Source organism: Hylobates moloch, unplaced genomic scaffold (assembly GCF_009828535.3).
Source record: "Hylobates moloch isolate HMO894 unplaced genomic scaffold, HMol_V3 SCAFFOLD_19, whole genome shotgun sequence".
Classification (NCBI taxonomy): Eukaryota; Metazoa; Chordata; class Mammalia; order Primates; family Hylobatidae; genus Hylobates; species Hylobates moloch.
The window spans coordinates 44,996,550-45,014,343 of NW_026652294.1; the positions used below are offsets into that span (position 1 = coordinate 44,996,550).

The 17,794-nt window shown below is 37.9% G+C and overlaps 1 protein-coding gene across 2 annotated transcripts in view; it reads left to right on the forward strand.

Moving 5' to 3' along the window:
• Window positions 1-17,794, forward strand: part of LOC116458532 (protoheme IX farnesyltransferase, mitochondrial) — a 142,225-nt gene that overhangs the window by 4,070 nt on the left and 120,361 nt on the right. For both annotated transcript variants that reach the window (XM_032138270.2, XM_058431513.1), the window contains exons 2-3: window positions 803-936; window positions 3,206-3,527. In XM_032138270.2, coding sequence (XP_031994161.1) covers window positions 803-936; window positions 3,206-3,527 — 456 coding nt within the window. The remainder of the gene's footprint in view (window positions 1-802; window positions 937-3,205; window positions 3,528-17,794) is intronic.

Genomic DNA, 17,794 nt, shown 5'->3' on the forward strand with positions numbered 1-17,794 from the left:
ATGGTTTGAAGATCAGAAATTATCCTATAATTACATTTGCTCAGGGACAATATTTAATGTTCAGAAAGAGGGAACATGACTACCTTAAGGTGGCATACATAGCAAGAATAGACACCATCTGCAACTGAGAAATAGAATGCAGAGAACCAGGAACACTTAGTGTCATGGAAGCCATTGGGAGAATCTGTGGTGTTGTATGGCTTGTCGGAGGCTTGAATAGGATGAGGACCAAGGCAGAGAAGCATTGGATTTGTTGATACTTGAGAGAAGTTTCAGTGGAATGACTAAAAGCCAAATTTAGATACAACAAAAATAGCTTATTCCTAACTAGATTGATACAGTCATACTTTATTGGGAACTGTTTCTTCTTCCTTTTTGTTGTCTTACCCTACATAGTTAAAATATTAACCTGAAATCTATATATTTCAATTTATTGTCATTTATTAAGAAAAATTATGCTTTTTACTTTCTACTTTTGAAAAATTGACTGAGCAGGTTGTTTTATATTTTCTTAAAAAGATCTGTAGCGTGGTCATTTCAGCATTCAATGTAATAAAGCATAGTGATCCTGAAATGAAAATTTTCCCTGGCCCTTCTGAAGACCTATACTGACTTAAACAATGAGTAGGGCTGGTAAATTGCATTTATTCACAGATCTGGATTAGATTATTTCAAAGCTCTGTCCCATCACACAGTGTAGCGCTTACCTTAGTGGCTGGCTTTGCTTCTGGGGAGGTGTAGTCATCATTTGATAAGAAGTATGAATCATTTAACCTTTCTTCCACTTCTCTCTCTATTATAGGTTGCTTAGGAGGCTGCGTCTGGTATCTTGAAAGAAGAACTATACAGGACTCCCCTCACAAGTTCTTACATCTTCTCAGGAATGTTAATAAGCAGTGGATTACATTTCAGCACTTTAGCTTCCTCAAACGCATGGTATGTTTAGAAGACCATTCTTACTCTGTTACTTCTGCCTTTATTTTTCTCTGTTGAGGGAATTTCAGAAATTCCTATTTAATAAAAGTTTTAAGAAATGCTGTTTGAAAAGAACTTTTATTTAGTGTCCTTAAATTTATCCAAATCTCTTGTTTTGATTATTCTTGACCGAAACCAGAATAATTCTGGTGTTTGAGGTTAAAAGTATGATCCTGAACTTATTGATTAAGTTTAGAGAAAGACTGAAAACTTGTGGCATATTTCGACCTGGCCAAAATTGAGAAAAGCTGAACTGTTGTGATACATCTTTTAAAATTCTTTGGAGTTCTGTGACTACATCAGTAATAGAGAAATAATTGCTTTAACAGTGTGACCCTCTCATTTTCTTAAATCAGCAGTACATTTAAAAGTCTTTTTTAGCAGTTGCACTTCTGAGTAAATTCAAACGATTCGACAGTTTTTATAATTTTCTAGCATTTTATAATAGACATTGATAACATACATCAATCCATGTTGACTCCATGAATTTGTGGGCAATATGGAACTTACTGTTAATTGCCAGGAAGGCCATTTGCATTTTCTCAGATGGGAAAGGGTCATAGAATGGCAAAATGATAGCTGAAAACTCATAGTGCCAGCCTGAAAGAACAGCAGACTTATAATTTAAAGTCCTATTTTACATTTCTCTCATCTTTAACTTAAAACTTTAAATTAAAATCTTAATAAAACTCGATATGTTGATAAGAGATTTAAATTTCTAGAAATGTTCAGGCTTTTTAAGTTGGGGGTCAAGGATAATGGTGGATATTTAGAGGAGAAATTCAAATATGTGTAATGCCCTTTTTCATGTAAATGCAACTCTTCATTCATGAGTTTATAATTCCTTATTAAGACTAATGTATGTAATTTCAAATCTTTGTGATGTAATGGAAAAGGCACTTAACTAGTTATCAGCATAGGTGACTCCACTCCCAGGCCTACCTGTAGCTGGTTGTTGGCTGTTGATATGTCAGTTTATTTCTGAGGCTTAGTTTCCTTATCTGTAAGTTAAAGAGAGAGAAAGAGAGGAGATACTAATAATGATCTATCTTCTTTGACAACTGTTCAGAAGATTAAATGAGATATATATTACATAAAACTGTAAAGTACTTCACAAATATTAGTAGTAGTTATTAATTTTGCTAGTAAGTGGTAGAGACTGTCTGACTCTACAGCCCACATTCTGTCTTCATCCTGCCCTGCTATAAAATCATTCAGCCAGCCGGAGCGGTGGCTCATACCTGTAATCCCAGCACTTTGGGAGGCCGAGGCGTGCAGATCACGAAGTCAGGAGATCAAGACCATCCTGGCTAACACGGTGAAACCCTATCTCTACTAAAAATTAAAAAAAATTAGCCAGGTGTGGTGGCGGGTGCCTGTAGTCCCAACTACTTTGGAGGCTGAGGCAGGAGAATGGCGTGAACCTGGGAGGCAGAGCTTGCAGTGAGCCAAGATCGCGCCCCTGCACTCCAGCCTGGGCAACAGAGTGAGACTCTGTCTCAAAAACAAAATCATTCAGCCCTGGATTATGCCCTACCACTGAGCCCCTCCCTATGCTGTTTGCCTGAGAATATGAAAAATCAACAGGTTGACTTGGGCTCTTTTTTGTCTGGTTTTTTTTTTTTTTTGTGAGACAGGGTCTCACTGTGTCGTTCAGGCTGGAGTACAACGGTACAATCACAGCTCAATCTCCTACGCTCAAACAGTCCTGCCTCAGCCTCCCAAGTAGCTGGGACTGTGGGCATATGCCACCATGACTCACTGATTTTTTTTTGTTTGTTTTTGTAGAGACGTTCCCTGTGTTGTCCAGGCTCGTCTCATACTCCTAGGCTCGAGGATCCTGGGATTACAGTCATGAGCCAGTGTGCCCGGCTGGGCCCTTGATTATTGAAAACTTTTTTATTGTATTTGGAATGTTAAGCCTCCAGGGAAAATTCTGGAGGAGATGAATAACAAGTAATTTTTCTTTCAAGGAACGTATATTTCTAGGCTTTTCTAAACTACAGAAATTGAAAACCATTACTGAGGCCTAAATTTTATTCTCCATATCTCTTAGTATAGTGATTTCCATATAGCACTCTATAAATACATTGCCAAATTAACAGATATTAAAGCTGTGGGAAAAGCTTTCAAATAATGTAAAAGCTGGACTGATTGAAGATGTTGCTAAACAACCATTTGAGAGCATTTGGGGTCTTGGTTTTATAGTAATGTGTGCTTTTTTGTTTAGTATGTCACACAGCTGAACAGAAGACACAACCAGCAAGTAAGACCCAAGCCAGAACCAGTAGCATCTCCTTTCCTTGAAAAAACATCTTCAGGTCAAGCCAAAGCAGAAATATATGAGATGAGACCTCTTTCACCGCCCAGCCTATCTTTGTCCAGAAAGCCAAATGAAAAGGAATTGATAGAACTGGAGCCAGCCTCAGTAATTGAAGACTCAATAGATGCAGGGAAAGAGACAAAAGAGGAAAAGCGGTGGAAAGAGATGAAGCTGCAAGTGTATGATTTGCCAGGAATTTTGGCTCGACTATCCAAAATCAAACTCACAGGTACTTTGTTTTTCTGATATACTTGCCTATTTGAAACTTTATTTTTAGTGAAACATAAAGCTAATTTTATTTACCACCCGAAAAGAATAATTTGGAACTGCAGGTCCAGTCTTAGTATTTTTCCTCTCTTCAATTTAACTGGGATTTGAAATTAAATTTTCTGAATTCTATTTACACGGAATTGTAAATAGTATTGCATTGTAAGTATTGTACTAAAAATAGTAACCCTTTCCTTTGCAATTAAAGTTGAATGTTTATCCTGCTTATTTCCTTGTCTTTAGTGTTTTTACATGTACGGTAAAAATGCATAAGATAATAAGTTTTGTCGACTTGAGTTCTGGAATGGGAAGAATTGCACTGCTGGGCTTGATATGAATCCACAGTGGCCACTCAATCTCCCAGTTCACTTCTGTGTTTTGCTTCTTGTAGAGCCTCTGGGGTTGTCACAGGTCTGTGGGGATGTAGGGTGAATTTTTCCTGAAAGGAGACTTGGAACCAGATTTTGTTTTTTAACCTAATTCTAGCATCCTGTGCCAAATTGTATTGCCATAATTAAGTGATTTGGTTCCCATAGTCATCCTGTAAGTCAGGCAGAGCATCATTATTATCCTATCATATAGCCAAGCTTTGACTTAGCTTATTCTGGGCTAACCCTCTTTAGAAGGTATGTTCTGGGTCATGCTGCAACTTGGGGGAGACCTGGTTTATTCTTCTTAAATGAGAATAAAGAGACTGAATAAAATGTGTGAATAGTAAGAGTAAGCAAGGCCTCTTTGAGGACAGAAAGTGATACATAATGTTGGAGTCAGATGAAAAGATGAGACAGGGAGGCTTTTGAGAGCAGAGAAGGATCAGGGAAAGAGTGATTTTTTTGTTGTTGTTGTTTGTTTTGTTTTTTAAAAGAGACTTGAGCCTGAAATTCAAGGCAAAAGGAGGTAACTAGACAACTTCTCTCCCTAGTGACCAGCTTTACTTAAAGAAAGTTGTTTTTGAAGAAATGATGAATAGACACAGGGGGTTTGGTGAAGGAGCTAAAAAGTCTTAGTGAGACCTGTGTAATGTAACAGTGAGATGAATTCTGTGTGATAAGCTTGAAAACACGTCTCAGTGGTTTATGGTCACTAAGCAACGAATCAGCATGTTTCTAAAGAAACTCTCTTTTGTCATTTACACAAGTGGCCTGAGTGTCATGCTGCTGACAAGTTGAGAATGACTATAGGTAAGTTATGCTTATAAGGCTGCCACCCCAAAAATGAGGGCTCTCAGCCCGTAAGCATCAGATGTGGCCTCTGTCAACAGCAGGAGCTTCGTGTGTGCCATCACTTAGCAAGTCCACCCTGCAGATTAGCTCTCATCTCTTATCGTCCCATTTCTGTCAGTTACAGCATTCTTTGTTTCCTTCAGAGGAGAAACCTTAGAACCAGTCTTCTTCACTTTTTGCTCTCCGCTCTCCCCTTCATCTTGAGTCTAATTTCTGTCACCAACAGAATCTTTTGTAAGCCGTATGACATTTGCTTTCCCATCCTCATTTCTGAAGCTGCCATCCTAGTTTACATTGGAAACACGGGAGGCTGTTGGTTTTGGCAGCAGCTCCTAACTGTTCTTTCTTTTGTTCTCCGCCCTGCTTACCCTGCAGTTCATGCTGCCCAGCGTTGCCAAACTAACTTTCCCGAAATATTGCTTTTGATTTTCCTAACTTATACGAGTCTATAGTTTCTCCATATTATCTTCTGTCTCAACCCTGCTTAGTGTTAAAGGAACACTGTAACCTGGAATGATCAAACTGTTCCTCAGAATCAACCTATTTTCCCTTTCCCTGTCCCTCTACCCTACCATTTAGGCCAGTCCTTCCACCCCACCATACTTGTCCCCCCTGCCTCCTTGGGAAACTGGCCTGCCTGTCTTATATCCAGTCAGATCCTTTCAAGGCCTCTGTTAATCCTGTTCTTGGCCCCAGTCTCCCTTTTCAAAACTTGGAATATAGCTTTGAAGTCAAGCACACTTGAGTTCAGATCTTGGCTCTGACATTTACTAGCCAGTGGGACTTTGGGCAGTTCCTTAACTTTATTGAGATAATTTCCACATCTGTAAAGTAGGAATAATAATAGATTAAGAATTAAATCAAATAATTAATGCATGTAAAGCATCCAACAGCATGCTTGACACATGGGAGACACTGCAAGTTTCCAAATAAGTATAGGTAAACATTTGATTGTCTGCTTAATGTGTGTTATATTTCCCCTAAGTTTGTTTTTGCCTGTGGAGGGGCTTGAAGTGAATGAATATTTACTCAGCAGGGAAGATGAGAAGGAGAATTTTAAGTAGAGGGAAGAGTCTTTGCAAAAGCAAAGGAGTCTCAGTTATCCTGGCACATTCCAAAAGCTACATTGTGACTATGAGTAGCAGTAATATGACCTGAGTATCATATAGGAGAGGTGCTTATTAAGATTGAAGAGTTAGGCAGCGGTCATGTTGTCATATTGGCATGTGTATCAGGCTAAAGAGTTAGATCATAGCCATGGAAAGTCCTGGAAGCTTCTTTGGAGGGATATGATCACTTTGTGTTTTGTCTTATTTACCTTTTAAGTATTTTAAAATTTCTATTAAATTAGTATAGGCTTATTATAAAAAAGAATTCAAATAATACAGAAGCATATATTTTAAACTAAGAAAGTATCCTTTCCCACCATTCTAGATAAAAACGCCTGTGTGAAATGTTGCCTTCTCTATATAGACACATATGCAGATAGAGCTATCGTTGTACATTTTCTTCAACAAAAATAGGATCATTTTATGTATATATATGTATGTATATATGTATGTATGTATACACACACACACAGTTTTGCAACTTGCCATTTTCTTATGACAGTATAGTTTTCACTGACCATATTCACTGCATATTATTCCATTGTATGGATCTGCCATTATTAACTAGTCTTCTGCAGGTAAACATTTGTGATATTTCCAGATTTTTTACTATTAAAAGCAACTCTGTTATTAACTTTTATGTATATGTCTTTGTATACTCATGTGAGTCTGCCTTTAGGATCAGTACTTAGAAATGTAATAGCTAGCTTTAAACATTTAAATCTTTGATGGAACAACAAATTTGTTTCTGAAAAGATAGTATAATTTACCCTTCCCCTCAACAGCATTTGGGAATTCGACTTTCATTTTTTTTGAGATGGAGTCTCACTCTGTTGCCCAGGCTGGAGTCCAGTGGCGAGATCTCAGCTCACTGCAAGCTCCACCTCCCAGGTTCACGTCATTCTCCTGCCTCAGCCTTCTGAGTAGCTGGGACCACAGGTACCTGCCAGCACGCCCAGCTAATTTTTTGTATTTTTAGTAGAGACGGGGTTTCACCACGTTAGCCAGGATGGTCTCGATCTCCTGACCTCGTGATCCGCCCACCTTGGCCTCCCAAAGTGCTGGGATTACAGGCGTGAGCCACCGCACCCGGCCAGCATTTGGGAATTAGACTTTCTCTGTAGAGTCCACTCCTACATAAGCAGTCTTTACCAGTTTTGCCAATTTGATAATTGAAAAAGATTTTGTGTGAGTTTTCATTATTTACATTTTGGTAAGGTTTAGCATCTTTTTTCTATTTTGGTCATTTGTGTTTTTTCTTCTGTTATTTAGCTCTTATATCCTTGGTCATTCCTTAGTGACTTTTTAGAATTCTTTGTAAATAAAGAAAATTAGCATTTTATACATCATATTCTTTACAAATATTTTTTCTCATTTTGTCCTTTTCTTTTTTTGTGGTATTTTGTTGTTTTGTTTTGTTTTGTTTTGCCCCATGGGGATTTTTGACTTTTATGTATTTGTTTTTTTCATGCCTAGAAAGGTTTCATCACCCTGTGGTTACAAAAACATTCACTCATGTTTTCTTCTGATGCTTTTATATTTTTGCATATTCTCTAATGCTTTGAAACCATCTGGATTATATTTCAGTGGAAGGAATAGGCTTGATTAAGAAAACTGCTGTGGTAGTACTATAGAGCAAGGATCACCTGTTTTTGTAAATGAAGTTTTATTGGAACACAACCACGCCCACTTGTTCTGAGCATATTATCATGCCGCAGTGACAGAGTTAATTGCAACAGAAACCTTGTGGCCTGGGAAGCCTGAAATGTTTACTGTCTGGCGTTTACAGAAAAAGTTTGCTGACCTTCTGTCGGAGAGCACAGACTAGTGAGAGGCAAGAATGATGGCAGACAAATAGTGGTGGTCAACTGAGAAACGACTTGGGCCTGAACTGAGCCTGTGGTGGGGAAAGAGAACAAGGGAGAGAGAGAGAAAGAGAGATAGACATATAGAGAGAAACATTGAGGAAATCGAATGGGTAGGACCTTAGCTAGATGAAGTGGATTGCTAAGGAGACATAAAATAAGAGCTGAGGGCGCGGAGCTGCAGAGAGTTTGAATACCTTGAGGTGAGGCAGGTATTTTCCAGCTCTGTGGGCCCTTTTGTCATTTGTTATTCTAGGCTCTATCCTGTTCTCTGAGAGTCAGATTCTAGAGTCACATTCCCTGCATTCAAATCCTGGCTTTGGCTAGCTGACTGACCTTGTGCAAGTTTTATAATTTCACTGGCCTCAGTTTACCCATCTGTAAACTAGGGATAATAATAGTACTTCCTTCATAGGGTTGTTCTGAGTAATAAGTGAGTTAACATTTGCAAATGACGTACAAGTGCCTAGTACATGTCAAAAGCTATACACATATTTCTTAAAAAATGAATTTAATACCTGGCTGCCCCCACTGGCATTTGGATTTGCTGCCCCTGCTCTAGACACAATTATGGGCTTCTGGAATGAAAAACTAGATGAATGGTGGTGTTGAGACTTAAGAGTGTAAATATGGAAGAAAGAAAAGGTTTAAAGAAAACATGATGAGTTCAATTTTGGACAAGTGGAATTTGAGTTGCTACTGGCATATCCAGGTGGAGAGGCCCAGTGGGGCAGGGGGCTGTGAAAGGCAAGAGCTCAGAGAGAACGTTAGGCTGGAAGAACCAGGGGTCTTCAGCATGGAGCTGGCAGTGAGGTCACGGTAGTAAATGATGTTACCAAGGATCAGTGTGTAGAGTGATCATGCTGATGGTCACCAGAACTTTGGGGTATATCCCCTTTTAAGGATTGGGTAAGGTATATAATGGACCCGGCAAGGAAATAAATGGTCAGAGGGAGGAAGACTGGAAAAGACCCTGTCACAGAAGCCAAAAGAATAGAACCTGTTCATAAAGGGAAGTGATCTAGACTAGATGTCAAATGCTGGAGGTCTCCTGAGAAGCCTGGCTGGTGAGAGTTATTTTATTTGCCAGTTAGGAAGTCAGTGTTGACTGGTTACTAAATCAGAGAATAGTGATTGCTGTGTCTTCTTAGACTCTTAAATGAGCTGCTTTAAATAATTCATTTTAAAATAATTTTAAGTTTATTATTATGCTTGTTTCATTAGGAACACAGGAAAATAGGATAACTAGTTTAAGATCAACTGTTTTCTTGGCCACATCTTCCATTCCTTCATACTGGCTATTGTATTATTTCTCCCTTTATGTAGCTTATATGGTTATATATCTGAATTTTCATTCCAGATGCAGGGTTTGATATCTAAAACATAGTGTCTGAAATCTCAAGAAATTAACTAATTAATTATTTAATAGTGCATACTGTGATGTATAGTGTGCATGAACTCATTGGCTTCCAAATGTCAGCATGGTAATGTGCCGTCATGGTGTGCCTGTTAAAACAGTGATTCCTGGCCACTGTTTCCAGTGATTCAGATTCCGTTAGGGCTGGGACAGGACTCAGAGATCTGCATGTTTGACGAGGACACCAGATGATTCTGATGCAGGTGGTCCTAGACCACACTTCAAGAAAGCAAAGTAGGTGTTAGGTAGGCAGCGAGTACTAGTCCCAGACCGAGTGGTCTGATTGGATGTGGAGAGAACTCACCTAGTGAGAGCCAGCGGAGCCGGTCGCTACCACTGGCAGCAGGAAAAGCCGACTGGGCAAAATCTGGACCACACAAGAGAGGCATGCAAAGCAAGACGGATGCACCACAGAAAAGGGGAGCAGCCTCACCTACACACACAGATAGAAAGGTCCCAGGGCAGTAAGTTTCTCTTGTATTATTTTATATATTCCATGCCCCAGGTTTCTGGATGAACTAATTGAATTAAAGTCATTTCCTTCTGCTTATTCCATTTAAAGAAGCAGCACCCTTTGGGTGACCCCTACCCTCTTATCTGACTTTTTACCTCTCTATTTAGTTTATTACTTGAAGTCACATGTGTCTTGGAGTCAGCAGGATTTTTATTTAAGAAAATACCTGATATCTGTCAATTGATTTCTTTTGGACTCTTAACATCTCACACAATTCATTTATAGCTAATGATAGCCGAGACAGAAATATCTGGGAGTCAGCAATCACTTTCATAGAACTAGCCTTTCTTTCTTTGCCTCCTTTTGTTTATAGCTGTAATATACGGAGGATAATTAACTGTAGAATAAGTGAAGGGCCAGATAGTGCTCATGCTTATATTTCATCTGTGGGATAGTGGGTAGCAGCAGCCTGATGCCTTGGCGTTTAGGCCAGGATATGAGCCAAATGTTTGCTGGTGCTAATGCCATTAAAAAAATTTTTTTTTTTTTAATGAAGGGAAGTAAGATTTAGATTATAAAAAAGGAATAATGTGTCTCCCTTGAGTTTCTCTTGCCAACTGAGCTATTTACAATATGTTTTTGGAGTTTATTGCATGGACCACACTGGGGTAAAGAAATTTTATTTGGATTAGGATCATAAGAGGCTTTGGTGACTCAACTGAGTTTTATACTTAATATAGGTCAGTAAAAAGCAGAACTTTTTTCCCGAGTAACATCTGTGCTGAAAAGCTGCAACACGTTTTTTGAGACCAGAACACTGAAATAGATTATTTATTGGAACCAATAGATTATGCTGTTGATGGAACTGATGTGAAGTATGGTCTATAAATGTGTAAATTCTTTTCTCCTAGAGCCTAGAATGCTGTTTTTTATTAAAAGAAAAAAGTAGAAATAGAGGATACACGTTTGTTTTAGATCGCTTGTATAGTTTAAGAAGTAACTTACTGTAATCTTCACTTATTAAATATTTGTATTGAGGGGTTTTTAGCATTCACTCAATATGAATTGAGTGAATTACTTTGATTTCTTGAATTTTACTTTATTTTTTTAAATAGGTACCTTAATAATGATATACTTACTGAATGTTACAGTATTATTTTTAATTATATCACTAGTATTTATTTTTAGGAAAAATAGAAAATACAGATAAGCAAAAAGAGAAGATTGAAATCCTTCTATAATTTCACTATCTCAAGGTAAAACCATTTTGAATATTTTGGTATATTCTCTTCCAGAAATTTTTTCTATGCATCTCATATATTTTTGCCTTATAAACAAATATACGATCATAGTGTAAATGCATTCTGTGATTGAAAAAAATCAATATTCTGCTTATGTCTTTTTGTGTATCAACATGTTTAACCTGTTTTTAGTGACTTTTAAAATTGGAAAGTAACGTTTCTTAAAACACAAACACATAATATACAGAAAGTCCCTTCAGGCTATGCAATAACCAGGCTTTTTATTTTTTTTGAGAAAAAGTTTCGCTCTTGTCACCCAGTCTGGAGTGCAGTGGCATGATCTCAGCTCACTGCAACCTCTGCCTCCCTGGTTCAAGCCATTCTCTTGCCTCAGCCTCCTGAATAGCTAGGATTATAGGTGCCTGCCACCACGCCCAGCTAATTTTTGTATTTTTAGTAGAGTCAGTGTTTCACCATGTTAGCCAGGCTGGTCTTGAACTCCTGACCTCAGGTGATCCATCTGCCTCAGCCTCCCAAAGTTCTGGGATTACAGGCATGAGTCACCGCACTCGGCCAATAAGCAGGCTTTTTGCATACAGTTTTTTAGCCTTTATCTGTTCATAGTCTGTGTTTTAATGTTAGCAGTACAGCCTCTGGAGTCAGACTGGCTGGGTTGGAATCCCTGAGCTACAATTTATTGGCTTTGTGATTACAGGCACATTTTTTTTCAAGTCTCTAAGCCTTGGTTTACTTGTCTGTAAAATGGGGATGATCCTCCCAGAAAGGATTATTGTGATAATTATAAGCAATAATGTAAGCAAATGATTCACTGCCATATTCAGTAAATGTTCAAGAAAGGTTAGTTATTATTACATTAGTGCATAGATAGTTTCTATTTTGTTTTATAAAAATGGGGTTATATTACATGTTTTGTTTAGTTATTTGCTTTCTTCCCTAATTGGTATATCTTCTTCATTCTTCCTCATCAATACAATTAAATCTACCTTTTTTTTTAGAGGTCGATAGTATTCTATAGTACAGATATATAGAGATACTCTCTCTACTTGCTTTCTTCATTATAATTTTCCACTTCATTCTGAAGGGTCTTCTGAAATGTGTTATGTAGAGTGCTGACTTGATTTTGTGCCATCTACTTTTTATTACATCTCATGACTTTTTAACATTCTGCTATGGCAGTTTTTGTTTCTTGTACTACTTTTCTTAACCTACTTTGTTTCATGGGGTTTCCTTTTTCCTAGAGTGTACAAATTTACTTTTTCTGTTCATTCAGCTGATGTTTGTTGAGCATCTATTATGTTCCAAGTATCCACTTCTGAGTGTTGTGGACAGAAGAAGGTGCAGGTGGCTGACACAGTCTCTGTCCTCATAGGTCTTACTCTTCAGGAGGAGTTTATAGTCTAGTGGGTCTGTGGTACATCTTTTTCAAAATATATTCAGCCTCTTATTCTTCCATGCTACTTTTTTTTCTTTTATACTGTAGAGTCTTCTTTAATGAGTCGCATATTGATTCATTTTACCTCTCTGTATCTTTCTCCATTCCGGAAAGAAGACAACACTATCCAGACAGTAGTTACACCCCAAATGAATGTAAGTTCCATGGGGTGGGGCATTTTGTCTGTTTGCACTGTTCTGTCTTCTATACCTACAGCAGTGCCTGGCACATAGTAAGCGCTCATTATGTATTGATTGAACGGATGCAGGGTTGGATTTTTATTCGTCACCTAACAGTTTCACTTGTTGGAGTTCGCTCTCATTTTAAGTGAGAGGAACCAAGGCTATCAGTTTGCATTTACTGGTTTAGCAGCTCTGTGGCCTGATGGAGGCGAGGAGGGCACAACAAACGAGGGAACTTTTTCTCCGAAAGGTTTTTTGTTGTTTTTTTTTTAACCATATTTCTGAAATCACAGGGCCAATGTCCTGTTTCCCAAATCTGGTTTTTAGTGTTGTCTGCTTCTCCTCTCTACATATGGTATGTCTGTGTCCAGCCTATTCTCTGGTGCTGTGGCCCGCTGAGTTGGAAGAATACCACAGTGTGCCAAAGTATGGTGGCAATGGGTGGCTTGCTACACTGTGTGAAGCCATCAGAAAATTGTTCTGCCTTGTCTCAGTGAGAATCATGTCAAGGTGAGGGCCTGCTTTCTCATTTTGGCATGACCCTCTACCGCTTTTGGTCCCTCTAGCTGTGATATAGCTGCCTCTAAGCTCTCCTGCACTGTGGTGACAAAGGGACTTTCTGGGGAGTGGGCTCATCTGGCCATGGCTCACCCTGGCTTCTGTCCTTGCTCCTCACCAGGAAGGAATAATGAGTATGGTTAGAATAGCCTTGATTTCCCATATTTATTTCCCATATTTATCCATTCCTTATTAGTAGCTATTCATGTAGTGTATTTTTTTGCTATTTAAATAATGAATGTAGTGACCCAGTCCTCAGTAACTGTCTTCAATTTAGTCTCATCTGTGCTGTATTTAACAAATGCTTCTTGAGGTTTTTAGTATCCTGTCTTTACCTAATTTATTGCTGCTGCAGATTTTTCTTCAATTTTCATTTTTATTCCATTGTTTCAGTTGGTTTCTGTGGGGCTGGGGCTCTACAAATGCTTTAGCCAATGTTCCAATTTAGACAAAAATATATATATATTTAGCTAGGCTACTCTGTTTTCTTATGATTTATTTGTTAAGATGGGATTTAATTGCCTTAAGTTCAATTTGATTTTAATTGAACTGATTGTAAGTATAAGATGCTGTGGTAGATGCTAGGGGAAGGTAAAGATAAATTTCGTAAGAATGATAATCACTCTCAAAATATATTGAGACCTTTAAAGAGGAAGAAAAAACACTGAGTTGAGAATCGGCTCAACATCACATAAGTGAAAATTTGAAAAACAATGACTTAAACAAGTAAAGGGTTTATTATTTCATGTGTCAAGGATTCTGAGGTGAGGAGTCTGGAGCTGGTGCTTAAGGATGTTGCCAACATACCTGGTACCTTGTTTGTCTGTTATCATTAGCTTGTGGTTTTTGTCCTCAGGACCATGAGATGACTTCCATACCGTCATCATCATATTGTATTCTGGCAGAAAGAAGAAATGAGAAGGAAATGGGGAAAGGCAGAAACCTCCTTATAAGACTTTGCCTCTTAATTTGGGAGGGAAAGTTCTTGATAGGAACTTATTATGTCTCATTGGCCAGGAGTGTGCAACGTGGCTACCTCCAGCTGCAAGGGAGGTTTTAAAGTATGGCATAATTCTTACATCTATCATTTTAAAAGCCCAGATATCTTAAATTCAGCCTAGTCAACTCTGACAGTAGCCAACTTCTCTGTCCTGATAGCCCTCACTGGGCTCTCTCATTATGCAGTACATCCCGTTCTTGGAGGAGGACATGAAGCTGTCTGCCTCTTCCCTACCCAGTTTTTCCAACGAAAAATAAAATACCACTCTTTAGTCTGCTCTGTTACTACCACCACATATGTGTGCTTCAAATGCAGTATATTTAAATGAAGACTGACTTGCCAGCTTGGTATTTACTTTTCCATTAGTGGTTGTGGATGTGTACTGATCTGACAGCAGTTTCTCCCTGTCATCTTGATAATCACATACACATTTGGAGACTCCTGGTTTGGGTTGGGTTGTATGTAGTCAGTACTGGACTGTCCAACAGAGCTAGCCCAAGTGTACATCTTCATGAAAAAGTGTAGGTGGATGTTGGAACTTCAGCTAAACCAGAAAGCAAGCCAGGTGGCAAAACTGTTAGTGAATGTTGAAGAAGTTGAAGAACACCGTAAGCTTTCCTCTCTCTCACTTCTTGTTGCATTCCAACAGTTGTTGAAGGCTTTGCCTTCTTGCTCAGTTTTCTTCTTTATCCAAGATTCTACCATCAACCTAGAAAACTTCACTATTTCTAGGAGTTCTCAAACTTCGTATACCTTCTGAGATGCTTGTTATAATGCAAATGTTTAGCCATCACCTCCATAAATTCCTTCACTCTGGGTCTCGGGTAGGGTCTAGAAATGTGTATTTTAATGGTCCCCATAACATACATTGAGACACACTCTTCTAATCTGTAGAACTGATTCAACACTCTCTCTCCTAGCTCTTCTTTACTCTCAGCACACTGCCTTGCTTCCCATTACTCACAAGAATATGTTTATTTCCCATTAAGAGAGAGCCCTGTAACTTACAGCTAACCTAGTTTATCTGAAATCTTACCTTTTTTTGCTTTTTCTCTCCTCTGCCTGTTCTCCCCTTGTCCGCTTCGGTGGATGGCACTTTCAGCCTGCTACCTGGGGTCCTCTTAGATTCTGCAAGTCCAAGCAGATCTCCCTCTACTATGAGGAGAGAATGTTATCTGAATCACTCGAGGGAAGCAAATGATTGCCTCTCAACCTGCCGGTCAGACTTGTCTGGGTGCTTCATAATCATTTGGGTTTTATGAAGGGCTTGGTTTTTACTTCAAAGCAAAGCATTGTAGCATCTTATTTATTAAGATTAAGGAATGAAACTCTTAAGATAAATGAATTTTAAAAGAATGTTACAAGGTTGTCTCTTATACTAAGAAAGTTTTTGCTCAACTGTTTATTTTGGAAAACCTTTCCAAAATGTATATAAAGTTTTAAATTTACTAGTAGCTTTAAAAAATATATTAAATAAGGAAGAATAGTAAACTTGACAAGAATGAAAACAAGAATGCTGTATGTCAGTGAACTTTTACAAGGATGCAAAGATGCATTTTTGTTCATAGTTACTCTTAGATATTTTATCTGTAGATGGAGAGTGACTATTTGGAGCATTCTCTCAGCCTGTGGATTTTGTGCTTTCTGTTCTCTCTGTCTCAAACGTGTATACCTCACCATCTTCCGTGTTTGCCAGGTTAACTCCTTTTTATCCTTCAGTCTTCAACTTTGACATCACTTTTGGGAAGTCTTCTGGGTTTGGAGGTCCTTCTATGTTCAGAGTTCCTCACCTGCTGAATCACTGTCACCTTGTGTTATAATTAATGCCTGTTGACTTTTCTGAATCTTTATCAGAGTGAAAGCCCCAAGAGGGCCGGGACCACATCTATCTTGTTGACCATTACATTTCCATTGCCCAGCACAGTGCCTTGCAAATAATAGGTGCTCAAAAAATAGTAGCTCAATGGAGAAAAGAAGTGTAGCGAACTAGCTTGCCACCATTTGTAGAATTTTGAACAGCTTAGCCTTTTAATTACAAATAATTATTTTACTGTACTGTAGTAGTTTAGTGGTTAGTGATGACTGAAAAGCATTGTGTCTAAACTGTTAGGCAGCTGTGCATTTATGTTACTTGGTCTGCTTTTCAGTGTCTCTTTCAACTGCTGTCATTGTGTCTTGAAGTTTTTAGTCTGTTATGCGATTTTGTATTCAGGATAATTGTGGAGGATTGGAGATGGCTCCACTGTGTTTCTCTTAAAAGTTCATCAAATTCGTGAAAACTGTACCAGTGGAAGCTCAGAGGGATCTGCAAAGACTTTGCTTTGTCCTGTTATCAGTGAATTGCTATTAAGTTTGACAAACTATTGATTTTCAGTTTTGCTTAAAGGAACAGCAACACCAATAAGGGAATTCTTTTAGTTGTTGATCATCTCAAAAGTATTGCTAAAAGATTCTTGCTAGAAAGCTCTTTTGAATGCTTAGAATGACATAACCAACATTCTTGCCTAATCAATAGGAATAAATGAAAATTCCCAAAGGAAAAGAAAACAATGATACATTAATATATATGTATGCAGTTAGGTCCAGAAGTAAATCACAAGTGAGTAATTGCACAGAAATTGCATCCTAAGTAGGTATTCTAAGGAAGTTGATTCTTCTGCAGTATTTTCAAGATTTAAATAAATGTAAAAGCATTTTGGCATTTTACTGATTTGTTATATGTGTTCTGCAAAATAAGCACAGGTAGCTAAACACTAAATACCGTCAAAATCGGAACGATACTTGAAATGGAGACTTAATTCTTTATTTTAAATGTTTATCTTGTACAATATCTGCTCTCTGGATAATCACAGTTGTAATTTTGATATGAAACTGAGATAAAGCTTTATTTTTGTGAACACTGTCCAACTAACAATTTCTTTTTGCCAAACTCAGTTTTGAAACTACATGTTTCTGCTTCTTAAAAGTTTCCGTTGTATTCATCAGTTTATAGGCACCAGTTTTATGGAAGTTTTTTTAAGTTAATTAAAAAGGTTATAAATTGTTGGTTATTGAGTATATGAAGTAAATTAAGTTTCTTTATTGAGAAGGACAAACTAAAAACAGGATGAGATAAGGTAGAAAAGCTCTTTGGTTCAAGGAAAAGCTGTAATTGAAAGAACAAGCTTAGGATCTCACTCAGTGTTGCAAAATTAGCTTAATATAAACCGCTTTTATTTATATATTTGTCAAGCCTGATAGATACTTCATTTTCCTTTTTCTGAATGCTAACTGTAAATGTAAACCAAATGCTTCCTGGTGAACAGCCTTGGTGACCATACTTAAATGCTTCATTTTGGTATCAGTATTGCTTAGTAAATTTGAAGGTATGAGATTTAATTTGGTTCTAGGACTTTCAGTCTAACTTCCATCATTAATTGTATGAAAAATAAGAAAGGAAAACAGGAAGCCCTAATAAATTCTTACCTTTGTGGCTGTGGTGTTAAAAAGCTGTATTGAAAGTCTTATCTTTTAACCAGAAGTGGTTATAGTTTGTAATCAGTTAGGCCCCTGATTGATATCTTTTAACGTGGCTGAGAAAAAAATACCATGTCTCATATCAATTGACTTTTCATCTGAACTTAACAATAAGCATGAGAATTACCACCTTCTTTGATATGTCTGTTGAGAAGACAACTATATTATGTGGTTCACAGAATGCTACCAAGCTGTGAAGCCTAAAAAACTC